This window comes from Helicoverpa armigera, chromosome 1 (genome assembly GCF_030705265.1).
Source record: "Helicoverpa armigera isolate CAAS_96S chromosome 1, ASM3070526v1, whole genome shotgun sequence".
Classification (NCBI taxonomy): domain Eukaryota; kingdom Metazoa; phylum Arthropoda; class Insecta; order Lepidoptera; family Noctuidae; genus Helicoverpa; species Helicoverpa armigera.
In genome coordinates, this window is record NC_087120.1 from 7,015,958 (window position 1) to 7,033,939 (window position 17,982).

Below are 17,982 nucleotides of genomic sequence, written 5' to 3' on the forward strand. Positions count from 1 at the left end.
TGTAAATAGATAACATGGCGTACCTGCCTGTGTGAATATTCTAGCGGATATTATGCAACATGAAGACTGCTATAGGTAAACATACCTTGGGTACCTCGGGTCCTGTAACTCTTAAACAATTCAGGACTGCAAGATATCGACATCAACGTGAAAGGACGACATTTATTTGAAGGTTCTAACAGCTATATCTAATTGAATTAAGGGAAGGTTTATTAAATAAATAACTTCCTCGCAATATTACTTTTTACAAATAGTAATATCATTCTAAGATACATTTCTGGAAATGGAGGAACGATGACGGTCGTTTCGTTACCAAAGGGACAGTTTTAATCGGCTTTGGCACCCTTTTGCAGCGTTTTGTCTGAGGTCCATAAAACACTTAGGTAATTGATACCGTTTAAGAACCTTCTCTTCTCTCGTCTTCTTGCCCTGTTGCCCCTAAAGATCAAATTAATAAAGGCTATATTTGTGTTTCTTTAATTAATTTTAGGTCATCCATATACCTAATAAATATTTTTTTTTGTTTGTTTCTACAGTTAGGTAGGTACTACATTTAGGGTACTCTACTGAACGGATTTGAAAAATTCTTTCGCGGTACCCAGACTATCCCCAAGTAACATTTTAGGTACCTACAAACGAACAAACTTTTTCCTTTTTATCATAATAAGTACAGAAGTATAATATATTAGAGTACCTATAGAAGTATAAAGGGGGACAGACGTGATAACCCGATATGTAAAAATATTTTGCCCGAGTGCTTTTGAGGATGCTACAACAAAAATAATTATAACTAGCTTCCGCCAGCGGCTTCGCCCGCGTGGTGTGTTGATGAAAAGTAGCCTATGTGTTAATCCAGGGTATCCAAATTGGATGAAAGTGGCAAGAAGTAGGCAGAAATGGAAAGATTTGGAGGAGGCCTACGTCCGAAGACGGACAACCTAGGGGCTGTGATGGATGGATGGATCACCTATCTACATACCAAATTTCAATCAAATCGGTCCAGCCGTTTTTGCGTGATTGAATAACAAACATACATTCATACATTCTCACAAACTTTCACATTTATAATATAAAGTAGGATTTAGTCTCTATTTTGGGCTTTGTCACTGTCTGTATCTATGAATTCCGGACTGTAAAAGTATTTCTTTAATTTGCTGGATATAATTTGTGCTTCAGTGTCTAAGTGAAGTTCTTAAGTTGTGGTGGCCTAGTGGGCAAAGAACCAACCTCTCAAGTATGAGGGTGCGGGTACGATTCCAGATCAGGCAAATACCAATGCAACTTTGTGTTTCGGATGGCACGTTAAACAGTAAGTCCCGGCTGTCATCACGGGTTATGCCTTGGCGGTCGTTACGGGTAGTCAGAAGCCAGTAAGCCTAGCAGTAAGGGTTGCCCGGGTAACTGGGTTGAGGGGGTCAGATAGGGCAGTCGCTCCTTGTAAAGCACTGATACTCAGCTGAATCCGGTTAGACTGGAAGCCGACCCCAACATAGTTGAGAAAAAGGCTCGGAGGACCACGAATTGAGCTTCAGTGTCAAGACAACATCTTGAGTCTTAAGACTTAAGGCTTTCCTGGGCTAAGGAAGGTCACACTTACTGATGTATAACCACCACGCGAGTAATCCTGCGCTTAAATATTGGAAAATAAAGACTAAAATATATTTTAGAAACTTAATAAGACGATATCAATCCAATTCATAATTACAGCACCACCTAGATGGTTTCCTTGCGAACTTCTTTGATCAACACAGCTTAAATAAGCGCCCTCTGTTATATTTTGCTGGAACCACAAGCCATATTGAAGATGCTTGGCTGTGTAAAACACTAAGTGCAATAGTAATACAAATATGAATGTACAGATGGCGTTAAATTAAAAAGTGTCACCTATCACATTCATGCTGTTATATTCTTTTAAGTTTGTTACCTACGTAATTTTAGGAAACTAAACATGATATAAAGCAGTAAAGCCATAAATGAAACGCACTTGACTATGCTGTCCGCCCACGTCATTCTTTTTCTGGGACAGATATTCAGGCCTATTTTCAGGACTATATGACTAGCATCAAGCAGCGTGTTCATCAAACGCAAAACTAGATAACACTTCTAAAACCAATTCTCATGCAAAAATTCAGTCACCGACATCGGACGGGCAGCCTTCGAAGTTCACAAGATTATCTATTGTGAGTAGGTAGGTAAGTTGTGTGTAGAGGGAAAAGTATAAAACAAAAGTCACTTTCCAATCATTTATTTCACAGAAATGTAATAATATTGGTGAACTATTAATTTTTAGAAGGTATTAATTATTATATATCAAAAAATTCTTTAAACTATTTTGAAAGTATTCAAAAAATAAAATCAACAGAAAAAATTTAATCACTATAGAAAATTGTAATTCTCCCTCTGACCCTTATATCCATATAACTAAAGAGAAGACTTTTTATGGTGGTGGTGTTAAATATTAAACGAAACAAACGGAAATAAAATACCACTTCTAAACTGATTCAATAATAAATTCAAAAAAATAAAAATAAAGTAAAATAGTAAAATAATAAACGTTGTCTTGATCATAATCAAAAGTAAATCCAATATTACTTCTCACTTCTAAATCTGATTAAATCAGTGATAAGTGATATTGAATTTACTTTATAATAAACTCAAAAATATAAATCAACTACAATAAACTGGGATGACATAAGTTTACGAGAATATATTAAACAAAAACGAATTTAACAGCATTTTTTTGAGAAGGACGCACAAGGCAAAAATAATTTTACAATTACGTATAATCAGTTTGATAAATGAATAACACACCAGGTAAATTTGAATCAACATTAAAGTATTACTTTTCTCTTATGCATTATAATTGAAATTACCTTAAATCGGAAATAACACCAACTATAGTAAACATTAGTGTGCTAACAAATTTAAAATTATCATACATATCTTAACTTATAACTAATTACACTTAAACTGTATTTAAGACTAACGTAACAAATCAAATATAACTCTGCTCGTATTTATTTCAAAGGAATGAATGTCATGTCTCATGAATTATTTTAATACTCATTAAATAGAATTCTTTCAATATTTCAACAATTTTCTCATAAAATTTAACAGATCAATGGAAATATTCAATTCTATCGTTTACAACAAATGCTCTGTAGTCACCGTCGTTCTAATAGACTGAATTTCGACATCTTTTAACAATCAAATAATAAAAAATATTTCTTCTTCTCAAATAACTTTGGTAACCCTGTACAGAATTGACAAAGTTCCCAATGCGAAAACATATATATTTTTTTAAATAACTATATAATTTCTCCAATATTGATCGACTATTTCTTCAATGTCTGCAAAAATATTTCAATTGTATTTTTAAGGCACCTGTTACAGCAATGGACTACTTAGCTAGTTGCTATTTCAGTTTCATGATTCCCTTTACTATTGCAAAATATATTGTAATTTATGCAAGACATCTTAAATCTATATTTATATAACAGACTAACTCGATGACGCAAAAATTACCAAAAATACTTTTATTGATTATTTTAATGCTATATTCAACACACACGTGACACTTTCATATCCCAAGTCCAGCTAACTAGGAGTAAAAATGCATAAAATGGACATGGCACAAACATATCAGCAATGTGTTGCGTAATCGAGTAAATGCAAGTTTTTGAGTCTATATTATACTTATACTTAATAAAGAAACAAACATATAACTAGGTACATATATCTCTGAAAATATAACGGAGTTTGGTTGATTCTGGTTCCCATAATACTTTACCCTGAATTCAATACTTAATAAGACCTCTTGAGAGCACCGGAATGTTAAGAGTTGTTATATAGAAATATGATGCATGGAAATCAATGCCAGTACTATTGTTGTGTGTGTACCTTCATGTTCATGTCACGGTTAATACACCTAAGGTACTCACTATGTAGCAACTGATCGAATGAATGTCTAGATACCAGAGTATATTCACATAAATAACAACATCGGGACAATCCACCTTAAATTATAATTAACTTCAGCTTTGTAATTCGAGAATATGAAATTACACGAGGCTTCGCTTATTATCCGTAGCACCAACATTACGTATCACAGCTAATAATATTCTATGACAAAACCTTGTTCTTAACATTCCTAAATTAATGCACTCTAATTTGAACAGGAATATAATTTGAAAATATAAGATGTAACAAAACAAAAGAGTAGATGTTTTTTTTAGAAAACTTATTACAATTATTTATATTTGGTGTATTGGCAGTCCTTGGGAATCAACAATGGACTTATTGACTAATTAACCCGCCACACAAATAAAAAAATATGATTGAATCACGTCGAGAACAGAATGAGATCTTGGTTTGTAATCACTAGCACGAAATCTTGACAGAGGTCCATCATCTCGCTGGTATTGCTTATTTTAATTATTTATAGTCTTTGTTACTTGACTTTATAGTAATGCCACATTATGTGAATTGTGCATTGATGACGACTTGTGTCAATTGTGACGATTTGCCTTAACAAGTAGAAGAACTTGAGGCTTCGGCCTCTCCCTCGGCGGCGTCCTCCGCGGGCGGGGGGAGGGGCGCGTCCTCTTCGTAAATCATAACTAGTTTGCTGTATTCCCGCTTCCTACGTGAACTCTGAAAATGTAAATTTAATAAGCTTAAATGATTGTTTCCTTTGCTAAATGCAAAATTATTCTGCCTTATTTGACCTCTATAACCCAGTTTCCCGGGCAACCCTGAATCCATTGGTAAGACAGGTTGTCAGACTTTCTGGCTTCTGACTACCCGTAATGACTGCCAAACATGTTGAAATGACAGCCGGAACCCACTTGATATTTACCTTAGTGACATTAGTGGTGGTTTCCTCGCCGGAGCTGCTTGAGCTGGTGATACCTTCCTCGAGGGTGAGCCTCGCAGCCACACCTTCGAGTTGTAAGTCCAGGTACAACTGGCTCAGCTGCTCGTTGACTAGAGACGGCTATAATGTAACAAGTTTACAATTAATAAGCATGAAAAAATTAAGTGGCCTGAGCGTTAATACGAGTTCTTTTTTTGTAACTAAACAATCAAAATGGATTACCATATTTCACATTATAGATCAGTAAAGCTTGTTCAGAAAACCCGAATATGACGTGAACAAATCACCAACCTGTTCTAAATTTTCAATTTTCTCTTTATCAGCGGTCAATGTTTCCTCCATGGATTTGGTAAGGATCTGGTACTTGTAGACTAGTTCTGAAGTTACGCAGACCTGTAAATTAAGAATAATATGTTTAATGTTAAATTCCTAGCGATCTTTAAATGTTTATTTGTGGATACAGTATCCGGCTTTGATGATATAACGGTACATTCTTTAAATCATAGGAGATTTCGAAGGTTCTTAGTTGCAAATAAAGCAATTGACATTTCACGTTTAGTCCTGTACATAGGACACAAGACAGGTTAAAAAAGGGATAAAGTATTTTGTCATGAATACAAGATATCGAATTTCGAGACACACCTGTTCCATCCATGGTGGTTCCATCTTCCTCCGGGCGGCGGGTTTCTTAGCAGGATGAGGTACATAGTAGGAAGATGTCACGTTTATAGGGCTCTGAAAAGATATTGCTTTTTATTGTCTTACTATGTGAAGCAAACAAAAAGTAAACAAAACAATTTATTAATACGTATTGTTAAGGTAAACCGCTCATAAATATATACCAATAATATAATAGTTTATATAATAGTACCAGATTGATTTTACTTTTATCATAAAGTATGAAAAGCAAGCGTATTTTTGATGACCTATTGCCTTCCGCGAACAGTATTTTTCCATTGGATCTACAGGTCCAAACGAAAACTATATTGAGTTGACGATTGAAAGATTATAGGATGACATTGCCCAGACAATAGGCAACTACGCTGATTGAGGAAAAGTTAGTTACCAAACTAGACATGAGAACAGGCGTTAAATGTGGAGGAACATACGATGGGGCGTTATAAATGGAGCGTAGATGACAACTAAGCCCCAAGTTCACAGTTCACCGGCAACATTAGCGTCCATTTTTCTTAAAACAACTGTTTACTTTAAAAATTAAACGTGAAAATTCACAGTAAACAGTTTTTTTTTTAAGAAAACTGACATTTACCTTACCGGCGAACTTTGGTTCAAGAGGGGCAACGCTTGAGTTGGCTTGAAGTGTTTCGGGGATCCTGTCGGCCAATGAGTTCGACAGTAAATGACGTATAAATATGGAGATATTTACCCTAAGTCTCTTATCCTTGGCATTCTTGCCGTCACCACTATCCTCGGCACTGCCGGACTCAGTCTTAAAAAAGGAGGAGTAGAATGACGAATAGCTAGATTCTCCGTCAGTTTTGTCACGGGTTTCGTCGCTGTTGCCCAGACGGTTCAGCTTGTTGAGTCGACTCTCCCTTGAAGGCGGGGTGTTTTGCACAGCGTCTGTGCTCTGAAGGGAAACACGGCTTATAGACATTGCCAGTTTTGCGACTACGAGGTCTTAGCAAATCCAAATCGAATCCCACACTATTTTTAATCTGTTTTAAATATTATTTGATGTTGTTTATAAAAGGATATTCTTACGTCCGTTTTATTTAATCCAACTCAGTTTGATTATGATTTTAGCTTCCTTTACACTTGGAGGCACGGTTAACCAAATTGGAAGAATTTGTTTACCGCAGATTAAATAAAGTTCTGGCATCATAACTATAGTATCAATAAAAGGTAGATAGAATTAAACTACCATTCACATGTTAGTAACCGCCGTAGTTCCTACGGACGAGCCACATTTGAAAATGAAGGCAAACTTTTCAAAATTACTTTAATATATTATTTATTAAAAATAGTATGTTCATGATTTTGAATTATTTGTAGCCACCTCAACTTATTTTCTAACACAACACCTAAATGATATGCTGATAATGAAGGCATGGTCCATACAACTTTGATCAGATTTGATACTATCTTCATAGTAAATTAAACCTAATGTTGTAGACAGAATAAGATGGTTTATCGTCATGATATTTTTCATTGCGATAACTAGAACATCTAAAGACTGGAGTCTCGAGTGATTGCCAAAAGCGCATTAACGAATTCGCATTCGCTACCACAATAGCTTCATATAAAATCCTTCTGACGTAAAAAAATTGTATTCATTGCATATTTACGCGATTGTGATAGCGAGAACAAGTAAGCAAGGTTCAATAGTGCTTTTCAACGAATATCATGCATCAAGAAAGAAACAAACAGAAAGTTTCACACAGAGATGTCTTAAACTAACATGAATAGCTACAAAATATGCGCCACTGGTGTAGCTCTAACCTTCAAACTCAAACTGTTTGACGACCTTATCTCAGTTGAGTAAATCGTCGACTTCTCGTTGCCAATGTGACTTTTGTGGACCCAGAAACAGTATTAGGAATACTACGAAACTAATATCGATGAGATGGACAATTAATCTGCCAGACTAAGGCGGGTTTGGTTAGGTTACATTAGTTAGACCAATAGGTACGAACAGGTACCCGATCATAGACGGTGTATCAAAGGCAAGCCTAGAAACTGGTTTGGCCAAAAAAACAATACATAGGAAGAAGTGGAAAAGGAAGGGATAACCTTTGCCCAGCAGTGGGGACAGTGCAGAAATCTACACATTCTAACTATATTTCAATAATAAATATTAAAAAACGTTCAATAGGAGAAAACTGAAGCACTAGAAACTTATTTAGTACAAGAGAAAGTTGAACAATCGTATTGGCAACGTGCCGTTGAGATACTTCTCGGTCGACCGCTTTTTATCTTTATATTATTAGGAATAAGGTTGAAAAGTGGTCGCCCGACAACTAACTCGAGTGTACAAGTGTATATGGTTTTGATCGTTGCAGGATTAGTAATGAAACTTAAGAAATGAAAAAAAACTCAAAATAGCAATGCAGTTTGGATGTTGTAATAATAATTTAGTTGTTATTGCATACCCGGTTCAAGGCATTCGAAGAGTTACTATCACCGCTGCCATTGTCTGTTTTTGAAGATGTGCCTTGTGAATCTGGTCGTTTCTTGTCGCGCCACAATACTCCTTGAGACTTGTTTGGTCTCAACGTCAAACTGGGCTTACAAGCCTGTGCAGGTATACAACGGTGAGTACAGATCCGACCGCGGATTAATTTCAAAGCTAAACCTTACTAAGCCGGACTTTAGACGAAAATAGCAAAAAGCAAATAAAAAACAAGATAAAAGAAAAAAAAACTAAAAAATTTACAATTTCCATCCCATAAATCACTAATTTCCCATCGCCGCCATATTTCTGACACTCTATCGATTAAATACGTGCCTAAGTTGTGTTGTTTTGACTTTCATAAAATTCAACAAGTGCAATTGTCACAGTTATATCCATTTACATAGTCTCATTAATTATGTACAAGAATATTATGTATTTAAATATTCAGATTAACATATAAATCAACACATGCTTGATGCTTGCAGTGCGAATATATACACACGATTAGAAATTATAAATATTGTATCAGATCAAAACTGAAGCCAGTTAAGAAATCTTTCAAAAGTGTGTGTTGTGACATCGAAACATCGGACCTACGTTAGTGAAAAAAGGAATCTACATGCTACTGACCATGAAGTAGACATAAAAAAAAAAAAACTAAAAAAAAATGCTGTCCTTTCCAAATTCTGTTTAGCAATAAAAATGTGCAAAAAAAATATCATTTAGGAATGTTTCTTACCTCTTCGTAATTGCTGCTAGTAAGTCCAAGTGGGTACATAGTATTGGTGTTTTGTTGCATAGTTTGGGCCATCAAGTTCGACTGTTGCATGGGATAGGTCATTTGCTGAGCCATTGGGGAATACATGAAAGGAGACCCGTACATTGGCTGACCGTACATCATCACTGTAAGGAAAAAACAATGTGATCAAAATAGTGTTATAGTGTCGGTAAAAAGAACAATTTTAAAGCCTTAACAATGTTGTGAACGCGATACATTCAGAGTTAAGGCCGACAAGAATAATACTATTCAAATATGCCTTACCACGGCTAGTATATTATATTTTTAACTAGCCGTTTTCCCGCGGTTTTACCTGCATCCCGTGGTAACTACTGCCCGTACCGGGATAAAATATAGCTTATGTTACTCGTGGATAATGAAGCTTTCGAATGGTGAAAGAATTTAAAAAAATGGTCCAGTAGTTTTTGAGCCTATTCATTACAACCAAACAAACAAAGTTTTCCTCTTTATTATATTAGTATAGAAGTATAGATTAACGCGCGCTTATCACTGTCAGACTTTCATATTGCAAACGTGAAATATGTCTAAAGAGCAATACTTAAAGCCTTAATAAAAAGAATACTCACTGGGTGCAGGGAACTGGTGGTGGCTGCTTGAAGGAATGTGGTGGTGTGCGGAACTCGCAGCCATTTGCTGCGGGTTAGCCGCCGGGGCGTAGTACATCGGGAACATTCCTGAAAACGCATTCAGTTAAGACCAAGTCCACTGACAATATGTACATCCGTTTTCTTTAATTACCACTATTTACTATGAAGTCTTATGTACGAGTTTCAAAGTAAACAATGGTCGTAAGAAGATATGGACTTTTATGTAGTTAGTATCATATAAAAATTACAGCTCGTCTAAGCTGAATTGACGCGCCGCAACACCAAAAGGCATTGCTTAAATGTGGTAGCGGCACACATTTCAGGTTAGACGAGATCTATCTATTTCCGATGTTACAAAAATTACTCAATCACCGTTTTGCGCGTGATAAAGTATCAAACATCACTTATAAACTCTTATAAACTTATCGCCACGGTGGGTTGAGTGGGTTCTCATATAAGAAGATGAGCCAAGAAGGACATATTATATTTAGTACACGACCATTTGCGCAGACACTGGTGCACTCTCTATTCCTTTACTCTTGTAGGATAACAATTGCCTTTATAATATTAGTGTGATCATCATCATCTCAGCCATAAGACGTCCACTGCTGAACATAGGCCTCCCCCTTTGATCTCCACAGATACCGGTTGGAGGCGATATTAGTGTGATAACATGCATCATCATCCTCCGAGCCTTTTTCCCAACTATGTTGGGGTCGGCTTCCAGTCTAACCGGATGTAGCTGGGTTCCAGTGCTTTACAAGGAGCGACTGCCCTATCTGCGGGTTGCCCAGGTAAATGGGTTGAGGTGGTCAGCCACCTCAACCCATTTACCTGGGCAACCCGATACCCCTTGGTTAGACTGGTGTCAGACTTACTGGCTTCTGACTACTCGTCTACTGCCAAGGAGGCCATCCGAAACACATTGGTGTCTAAGATATACTTAGAAAATACAGTGTAATAACATGCATCAAATACGAAAGCACAAAGCACATGAGTTCCCAATTATAGAAAGTTTTTCACCTGGCACAGCTGACATGGTGTGCATGGCTTGCATGGGATGAGGCATGGGGCTCATGATGGACATCTGCTGCGGGATCCCAACGCCCAGGATGAACGTGTTCATGTTATTAGCGGGAGGCGCTTGCCACTGATTGGATGCTGCGAAAATATAATATTATGTTAATTTTGACACCATTTGTGGGTTTAAAACAGTTTGAAACGTTGTTTTATGGACAGAACAATAAGCAATAACAACACTTCAGAATCGACAGCCAGACATGATTTTTTTTTTTCATTAATGTAGTGAGTGGTAAATGCACGGAGGAAGGAAAGATTGGTGATTTAATTTTGAAAATGATGACAAATGGTTCCATAGAAGGCGTGTAAGGGTCGAGCTAGTAACATTCCTCGTCCGCCGAACAGTTACATTTTGACGCGCTACTATCTTAGGAGATTTTGTGTTATGACATCTCCATGAATAAATGTTATTGGTTGATTGTAACAGCAGCCAAGGCCGATTTCGGCAACGGCGACTGTTCTCATCATCAGCGCAAGACTATAATATTAGTGCACAAGCAATTGCGCAGACACAAGGGCACTCACTGTCATAGCCCACTGGGACGGCAATCTGACCCGACTAGAGAGAGATCAGGCGCAGGACTGACATTAACATGCTCTCCGATGCACGGGTGTATCAATTACCAACTTCCAGGCTACGGGCTGCTTTCTTAAAGCCACAAAGCGATTTCGGACCTCGTGCACAGCAGTTGCGCTTGCGACCACTGGACCAACGAGGCAGGCGGAACAAACATGCATCACAATATACCTGTGACCAACTGACCGACGGTGGTAGTGACGGCTGAGGTGGGCTGCGTGGCGGGCGGGCTGGTCATCAGGGTGCGTTTGTTACGACGCGCCTGACGGGGCGACGGGCAGTGATGCTTGTGGGCACCGACGTCCGTCTCCATCAGTTTGGAAGCCCGTTTGACTCCGTGTTGCTGCTGTTGCTGGGTGAAAAGAACAAATGTGTCCTTTATTAATTATTAAGCCTATGTAAATATGTCAACAAGTTGTATCGCCTAATAAATTGATAATCCCTTTTATATGTATGAGAATGTAGATTGTAGGAGTTAACAGCTGGTTTTTATGATAAAAATGTCATCAAACCCCAAGGCTTGTGAAGCTAGCTCTAGTTTACATGATGTTATGTACAAAATGAATTGCTCTTCGTTAGTCTGACTAAAACTCGACAATGACTGGACCGATTTGGTTTATTTTGGTTTTAAAATGTTCGTAGAGGTCCGGAGAAGGTTTAAACGATACTTGTTGGGCAGCTAGTATTTTTAATAATAATAATAAATCATTTATTTCAGACACAGTCCATACTTATTACAATAAATTTGATTAGCGAAAGATAAATATAATTTATATACAACTTACATTTCCGACCTGGTATTCAACATTGGTGGCCCCAGCACTGGTAGGATGGTAGGACGCATTGCACCTCGCCAAATGCTCTTTCTTCTTCTTCCTCGTCTCATTAGATTTCTTTTCCCTCTCGCCCTTGCTGCTAGAACGAGTCTCCCTATGTATCTTCATCAATTCCTTTTCCATCTCTGCATTGTGCCTAATAAAGTTAAACGATCTATAAGAAAAGGTTCATTGTATACAGTTACTACACAAGCAAACATTTATAGACGGCACGAATAATGTTGGTGTTATTAAAAATATTGATAAGTAATTTATAAAGGATAATACATGAGGGTACATATAAGGAGAGTACATGAGGTAGTCATGCAAAAAAGAATATTGAATAATTATTATTTATAAAAATGTATATAACTGACACAAAGAAAAATACAAAGCACAAAATGAGCTTCAATAATAATAAAACTATTTGACTAACTTGTTTAGCAAGGCCTCGGTGAGGCGGATTGGCTGGTAGTCTCCTAGAGGCATCATGGGGCTGTTGCTGCCCATTGCCATACCGTTGGAATCAGATGAGCACGTCATCTCACCCGAGTCCCTGGAATGTTGCGCCATCGGGGACAGGCAATGACTGAAACTGAACATACTGTATAATACCAAAAGCATTTTTCATCATAACGCTTAAGAAAAGCCCGTATTTACTAGTTTACGATAAAGTGTCAGTTAGTTATCTGATAGTTAACGCTATTTGCCAGATAAAGGATGCTTATTTCTGCTAGATTTAGCTATCCGAGACCAGTGAAACCAAGTTGCAGTGTATCTATCAGACACTTTGTCAGTTCACCAGTTACTAAGTACCGTCCAGTTAAGCACTGGAGTCTCATTTGGACACAATATTGCAGTTCGTTTGATTATAACATGTAAATAATCAGATCACCTCAAAAAAAGACTGTGGAAAAGATTTAAAATTGTTTTTTTTTTTGTTTCAAAATGCCTGTGGGGAACTTCTAAATGGACTAGGAAAAAAATATGATTTGAAAACACATACTTTGTAAACGGTCTCGTGTCTTTTAGTCCAAGGACATTCTCGCCGGTGACCGGGTTGTATTCCTCGTAGGAGACGGGTTGGTGACTATCGAAATACCTGGACACAAACATACAAAAATGTAAACACGATATTTTTACATTAAATTAAGAAGAGTACAGGGTTGTTTTATATATATTTTTATTGGTTACTTATATTTTTCTCCTTATTACAACTGGACAAAAATAACATAACTTTTACATAGATTGAACTTTTGACACTTTGTTGGTGTAATGTTTTAATATGCAAATTGCCTGATTAACGGTTACAATTAATAGCCATTCCCAGTTTCATATCTATCTACATATAGTTTTACTTCATAAATATAAAGGGCTTAAAGGACAATGGGCGATTCCGGTCCAAATGTCCACCACAAACGAGACCTATATGGCTAGATAGCCCGTTAAATATAGAACATTTTTTGTTATGAAAGTAAAAAAAAATATAATTCCAGAAAAAAGTTATAGCAAAATCAAATAAAACATTTTATAGATTGTTTCAATTTCATTTTTTCAATTACTTTTCGTGATGTTCGATTTTCGTACATTCTGTAACTTCTGACAAAATAGAATTGTTCATTATTAGAGAGAAGACACCACCAATTACACCGAACTTTCTTAGATCCATTAACCGCTGAGTATATTCAAGCACTTCTGGCGCCTCAATTGCTTAGTGATTCGTACATCCATCGGGCAAAAAAATATGGGCTGTTTATATGCAAATGTGTCTTACTCATCTTAGTTTTAGATAAAATGCGGAAATGGAAGTGGAATAAAATAAAAAAATAATAATGATAACATACAAAAACTACCGAAAATTAAGAATACATTTTTGGCTATAACTTTTTTTTGGTCTCGTTCGTGGTGGACATTTGGACCAAACTTCATACATTCTTGCCCAATCTCCTTACAAAATTCTATCTCTAGTATGCAAATCAACTGTGGATAAGTTATAGAAATCCACTGTAAAAAGGTGTCTTTATTGGTCTGTAACATTCCTCGTGATTTTGTTTAATATTCATACGCATATGATTCAGTACCTTATCAATGCAAATAGACAATAATACTGTTAATGTAGTACTATAGACTTTATTCGAACTGTATTAATTGTAAACAAGCCAATATCTCTCTTATGTTTATATAGGTACAGCGTGTTGATGATATTTTAACCTTTGACTTTCTCTTAAGAACTTCTATTAAACAATGTTGAGTCTAAACGTTACTTTTCATTAGTTAATTTTACACCTCCTTGTTGGAAAGTCGGTAAATAAAATATTTCATTGTGATTGATCAATTGAAAGCACCGATTGACAATATGCGCTATGTAAACTATACAATCTTATATTTTTAACTAACTATGAAATATTTGTGCGTTATAGTTTTAACTATGTATGTATGCAATATATTGATCAGTTAAGTTCATTGAACCCCTTTATTTAAGGGTCTTTAAGGGTCATAATCAATGTAAAGTATAATTTTGAAAATTATAGGAAAAGTTTGTTTTGTGAAAAAACTTACCGTTGTAACGTGTCATTGTAGTTAAGCAGGCTGTAGCTCAACGGGGTTTCAGTGCTCGACTTGCTATCATAATAATCGTGATGTGGGGATATTCCACCGAGCATCACCGAGTCCCTTTCCTGAAAGATAATTCGCATCATCCATATTGTAAGTTAGTTGGGAAAGTAATTCTGTCAGTCGCGCTTTCAACCCATAGCTAGTTGAAAAGGTGTACACTTTTGCTACTTTTTATCCGAGTGTGGGAAGTTGTTTACTCAGGACGCGAGTTGAACTGTATGGGACAGCTAGTACAAAATAATCTTTGAAGTGAGAGATTTCATGTCAGTATAACATTTGTACATGTGTCTATCTACTCTATGCATATAAATAAGAAAATTGGTTATGTCCAAATAGCTGTATAAAATGCTAATGCAATGTTAAAAATCTCAATTTTTAAAACGCAATAGTAAACCTAGTGAAAGACAGATGATGAATCATCTCGCAAGTTCTTAGGACTATCAGGTCAAACAACTTTCCATATCATTACATGATGATGATGATAATTTCCGCTAAACTACAAGTTACGTGCAAGACGAGAATCATTTTCATCAACGTGCACAGCAATAATGATGTGCGTAGTTTACGTAACAAGTATGCCCCTTGTCTGTTGTGACAAACACGTGCCCACAACCACCTGTATATAAAGCGGTGTATATAAGCCACTCGAATAGTCACGTTCACGACACGCAACATCGATAGAACAAAACTTATTGATTTCTACGTCACGTGTATATATTTATAGTATTACTTTGTACCTCAATTTCCCTTTTAGACAATGAAAAGATAATCGACCTAATTCACGGTAAACGCCGAATCCCCAACACAGATTCGCTGTTTCCTTGTATTACCCCTTTACACAACAAGAACATAACAGAAATCCCAATGAGGTTGTACCATGAAAATTTATCTGAGAAGTGGGTCATTTTCAAGAATAATGAGTTGGTTCAGACTTCTGATTAGAAATGAGAGCCTGCAAGTTCATGCGACGAACACAATGTGCGCAATATATGGGAGCTTGTAGCTCAGAAAACGTGATAACGACGTAGGGGACGCGTAAGTATTAACTACGTAACTACTAACATTTACTATATCCAATAAGACGAACGTTCGGTTTGTATTGGTTGTTTCCTCTTTGCATAGAACCTAGGGCATGTTTATGCGAGATTGATTTAGACAAGTCACGTGTTGACAAACAAAAGAGCAAGGTTTAATTTCTAACAGTTTTTGACGTAACAAGATTAGGGGTTTACTATTACCACGACGCCACTGCTTTTGGATTTACGATATACATGTGGATATTTGGAAATTCTGATAGACTAGCTGTTTCCAGCGTCTTGCACTCAAACAAAAAGTAGCCTTTCTGGACATATGAGCTATGTAACAGGGAAATAATATTCAAATTAGGCGAAAAGCTCCTGAGTAAGTACGTCCAACCTAACAATTAAACACTTTTCAACTTACATAGTAACTATGGTCCGGGTCGTTTATTTCTAAGCGTAATTCCTCATCAGTCTTGGGCGCTTCTTCCATAAGACTCTCCATGAAAGAAGCCAGGTCTTGGCAACGCTTGCTCATCTGTTGCTTAGCCAATTCCGCCGGCTTAGTTAGGACCTGTACAATAAACCAACAATTATAACATTAACACAATACCGTGCCCACTAGGTTTAGGCAGCTACATAATGTCTTACTAAGTACATAACATGCTATATTATGTTGACACTTGTCTAAGACAAGCACGTTTTAGATCAGATAACTAAGCGGACACCATAATATAAAATTACATTTACAGTTCAATAATTACGTTTATCTGTCAATTAACTAGAGTTTATTTAATTGCTGACTGCTAGTTTATACATAATAGAATTCATGCGGGTTAACCAGTTACATTCTATTTATTTATATTTATGTCAGGTAAACATAATTAATTAAACGGATGCCACCAATAAGCTAAACATCGAATTGTACAGGAAGATACAAAGGTTTACCACCCAACGGTTGATAGATTCCTGTTACAGAAAAGAGCAACAATTGTGAGAAATACATTAGCTATATAATAGTGCTTGTCATAACAGTTTGTGCATCCATCCTTTCAGACGAAGTGTTATTAACAATTAACTTCCAACTAATATGAGACTATTACGGAGAAGCATTGAAATACGAGTGTTTATGTTTTAATATCACTCTACTCAAAATATGGTTTGGACATTTGTAAATCGTCCTAACTAATAAAAAAAGCTATAGTTTATTAAGTCATTCATCGTAAAGTCTCAGTTTTAAATAATTTCTCTGAATGGGAAACATCGTAAGAACGTACGAATGATGTCGATCTACTGATATACATGAATTTACCGCGGCACATAAAAACGAACAAGTATCAAGGTCCACCTAATTAAAAAAAAACTTTTCAGGAAAATTATACGTTCAGTAAATAGAATCACTCTAACTCCTAACAATAGCTGTACCTTGAATACAAAAAAGTGCTCAAAATGTTACAAAAGTCTAAATATAAATAACTTCGCTTGCCTCATTCATTGTTCGGATAATGTTTTCTCTGAGCATTTGCGCTTTATTTTTCTCTTCTTCTGGAATTTTCTGTGTCCTATCCGGGTCGGGAGATTGAAACACGTCTGGGTTAGATGGGCCCTAGATGAAAAAAACACAAACGACAAAGTTAAAACCTGCAGCAGTAGTTACTTTAAAAAAAAAACAGGGTAGGTATAGAAAAAAATATTCTTACCTCAACTATGTGATGCTTGCCGATAACGAATTCCAGTTTCTTGGACCAAGGGTTTATAAATGACGACCACTCCGTTTCCAGACGAATGTAGTCTCCATTTTGTGTTATCATCCTGTTCAAATAAATAATTATTGTTAAAGTTAAAAAACTAGTTCCCACATCAACCTAATAGTGATCCCACATTGTCGCTAGAAAATGTTTGTAAACATTCATCAGTATTTTGGAGCACCCTTATTTGAACATTTTAAACGTCATTTATGCAGAGATAATCATAACTCGACGGCAAAATGTGAGACAGTAGAGGCAATAAAAGGATGACCAAAGAGTACAAGAATACTGACCTGTAAGATTTCGATCTAGCCAGACCTCCTTCTTTTACAATAGTGTCATAGACTTGACGTAGATATATCAGGTCGTCAGGGTGATACAACATTAACGCATCTTTATCCGCTAAGTCTTGCGGCAGATAACCAAGGTATGGCACGGATTCCGAATCAACGTACTCAATGTGACCATTGGCCGCGTGTCTTATTACAAACGGCACAGCCTTTGTTACCAACTCGTTCGGAGCTTTAAAAGTAATAGTTTAATTAGACAACAGTCGTGTTGTCGAATAGACCGAATCGAATAGACATATTGCTTATTTAAAATGAATTAAAACATGGAACAACAGTATATTATATACTTCGTTGAAGAAATTAAAAGCGTTAACGGGGTTCAATTTATTATTAGAACAGGGAAAATTATTGACGATTTTTGTAACGTCGAAGTTGTACT

At 36.4% G+C, this 17,982-nt stretch overlaps 1 protein-coding gene across 13 annotated transcripts in view; it reads right to left on the reverse strand.

Moving 5' to 3' along the window:
- Nucleotides 1–2,229: 2,229 nt before the first annotated feature.
- LOC110374515 (period circadian protein) overlaps nucleotides 2,230–17,982 on the reverse strand; it is a 38,630-nt gene continuing 22,877 nt past the window's right edge. For 6 of the 13 annotated variants that reach the window (XM_049848641.2, XM_049848511.2, XM_021332256.3 and 3 more), the window contains 18 exons: nucleotides 17,547–17,775; nucleotides 17,206–17,317; nucleotides 16,992–17,111; nucleotides 15,930–16,079; nucleotides 14,430–14,548; nucleotides 12,877–12,972; nucleotides 12,307–12,465; nucleotides 11,841–12,027; nucleotides 11,227–11,407; nucleotides 10,422–10,559; nucleotides 9,378–9,485; nucleotides 8,752–8,915; nucleotides 7,990–8,133; nucleotides 6,264–6,467; nucleotides 5,519–5,611; nucleotides 5,168–5,269; nucleotides 4,859–4,996; nucleotides 2,230–4,653 (listed from right to left, as the gene is read on the reverse strand). In XM_049848641.2, the coding sequence (XP_049704598.1) occupies nucleotides 4,528–4,653; nucleotides 4,859–4,996; nucleotides 5,168–5,269; nucleotides 5,519–5,611; nucleotides 6,264–6,467; nucleotides 7,990–8,133; nucleotides 8,752–8,915; nucleotides 9,378–9,485; nucleotides 10,422–10,559; nucleotides 11,227–11,407; nucleotides 11,841–12,027; nucleotides 12,307–12,465; nucleotides 12,877–12,972; nucleotides 14,430–14,548; nucleotides 15,930–16,079; nucleotides 16,992–17,111; nucleotides 17,206–17,317; nucleotides 17,547–17,775 (2,570 nt within the window). In that variant the 3' untranslated portion in view covers nucleotides 2,230–4,527. The remainder of the gene's footprint in view (nucleotides 4,654–4,858; nucleotides 4,997–5,167; nucleotides 5,270–5,518; nucleotides 5,612–6,263; nucleotides 6,468–7,989; nucleotides 8,134–8,751; nucleotides 8,916–9,377; nucleotides 9,486–10,421; nucleotides 10,560–11,226; nucleotides 11,408–11,840; nucleotides 12,028–12,306; nucleotides 12,466–12,876; nucleotides 12,973–14,429; nucleotides 14,549–15,929; nucleotides 16,080–16,991; nucleotides 17,112–17,205; nucleotides 17,318–17,546; nucleotides 17,776–17,982) is intronic. The other 7 variants (XM_049848947.2, XM_049848562.2, XM_021332258.3 and 4 more) reach the window with 6 other exon arrangements.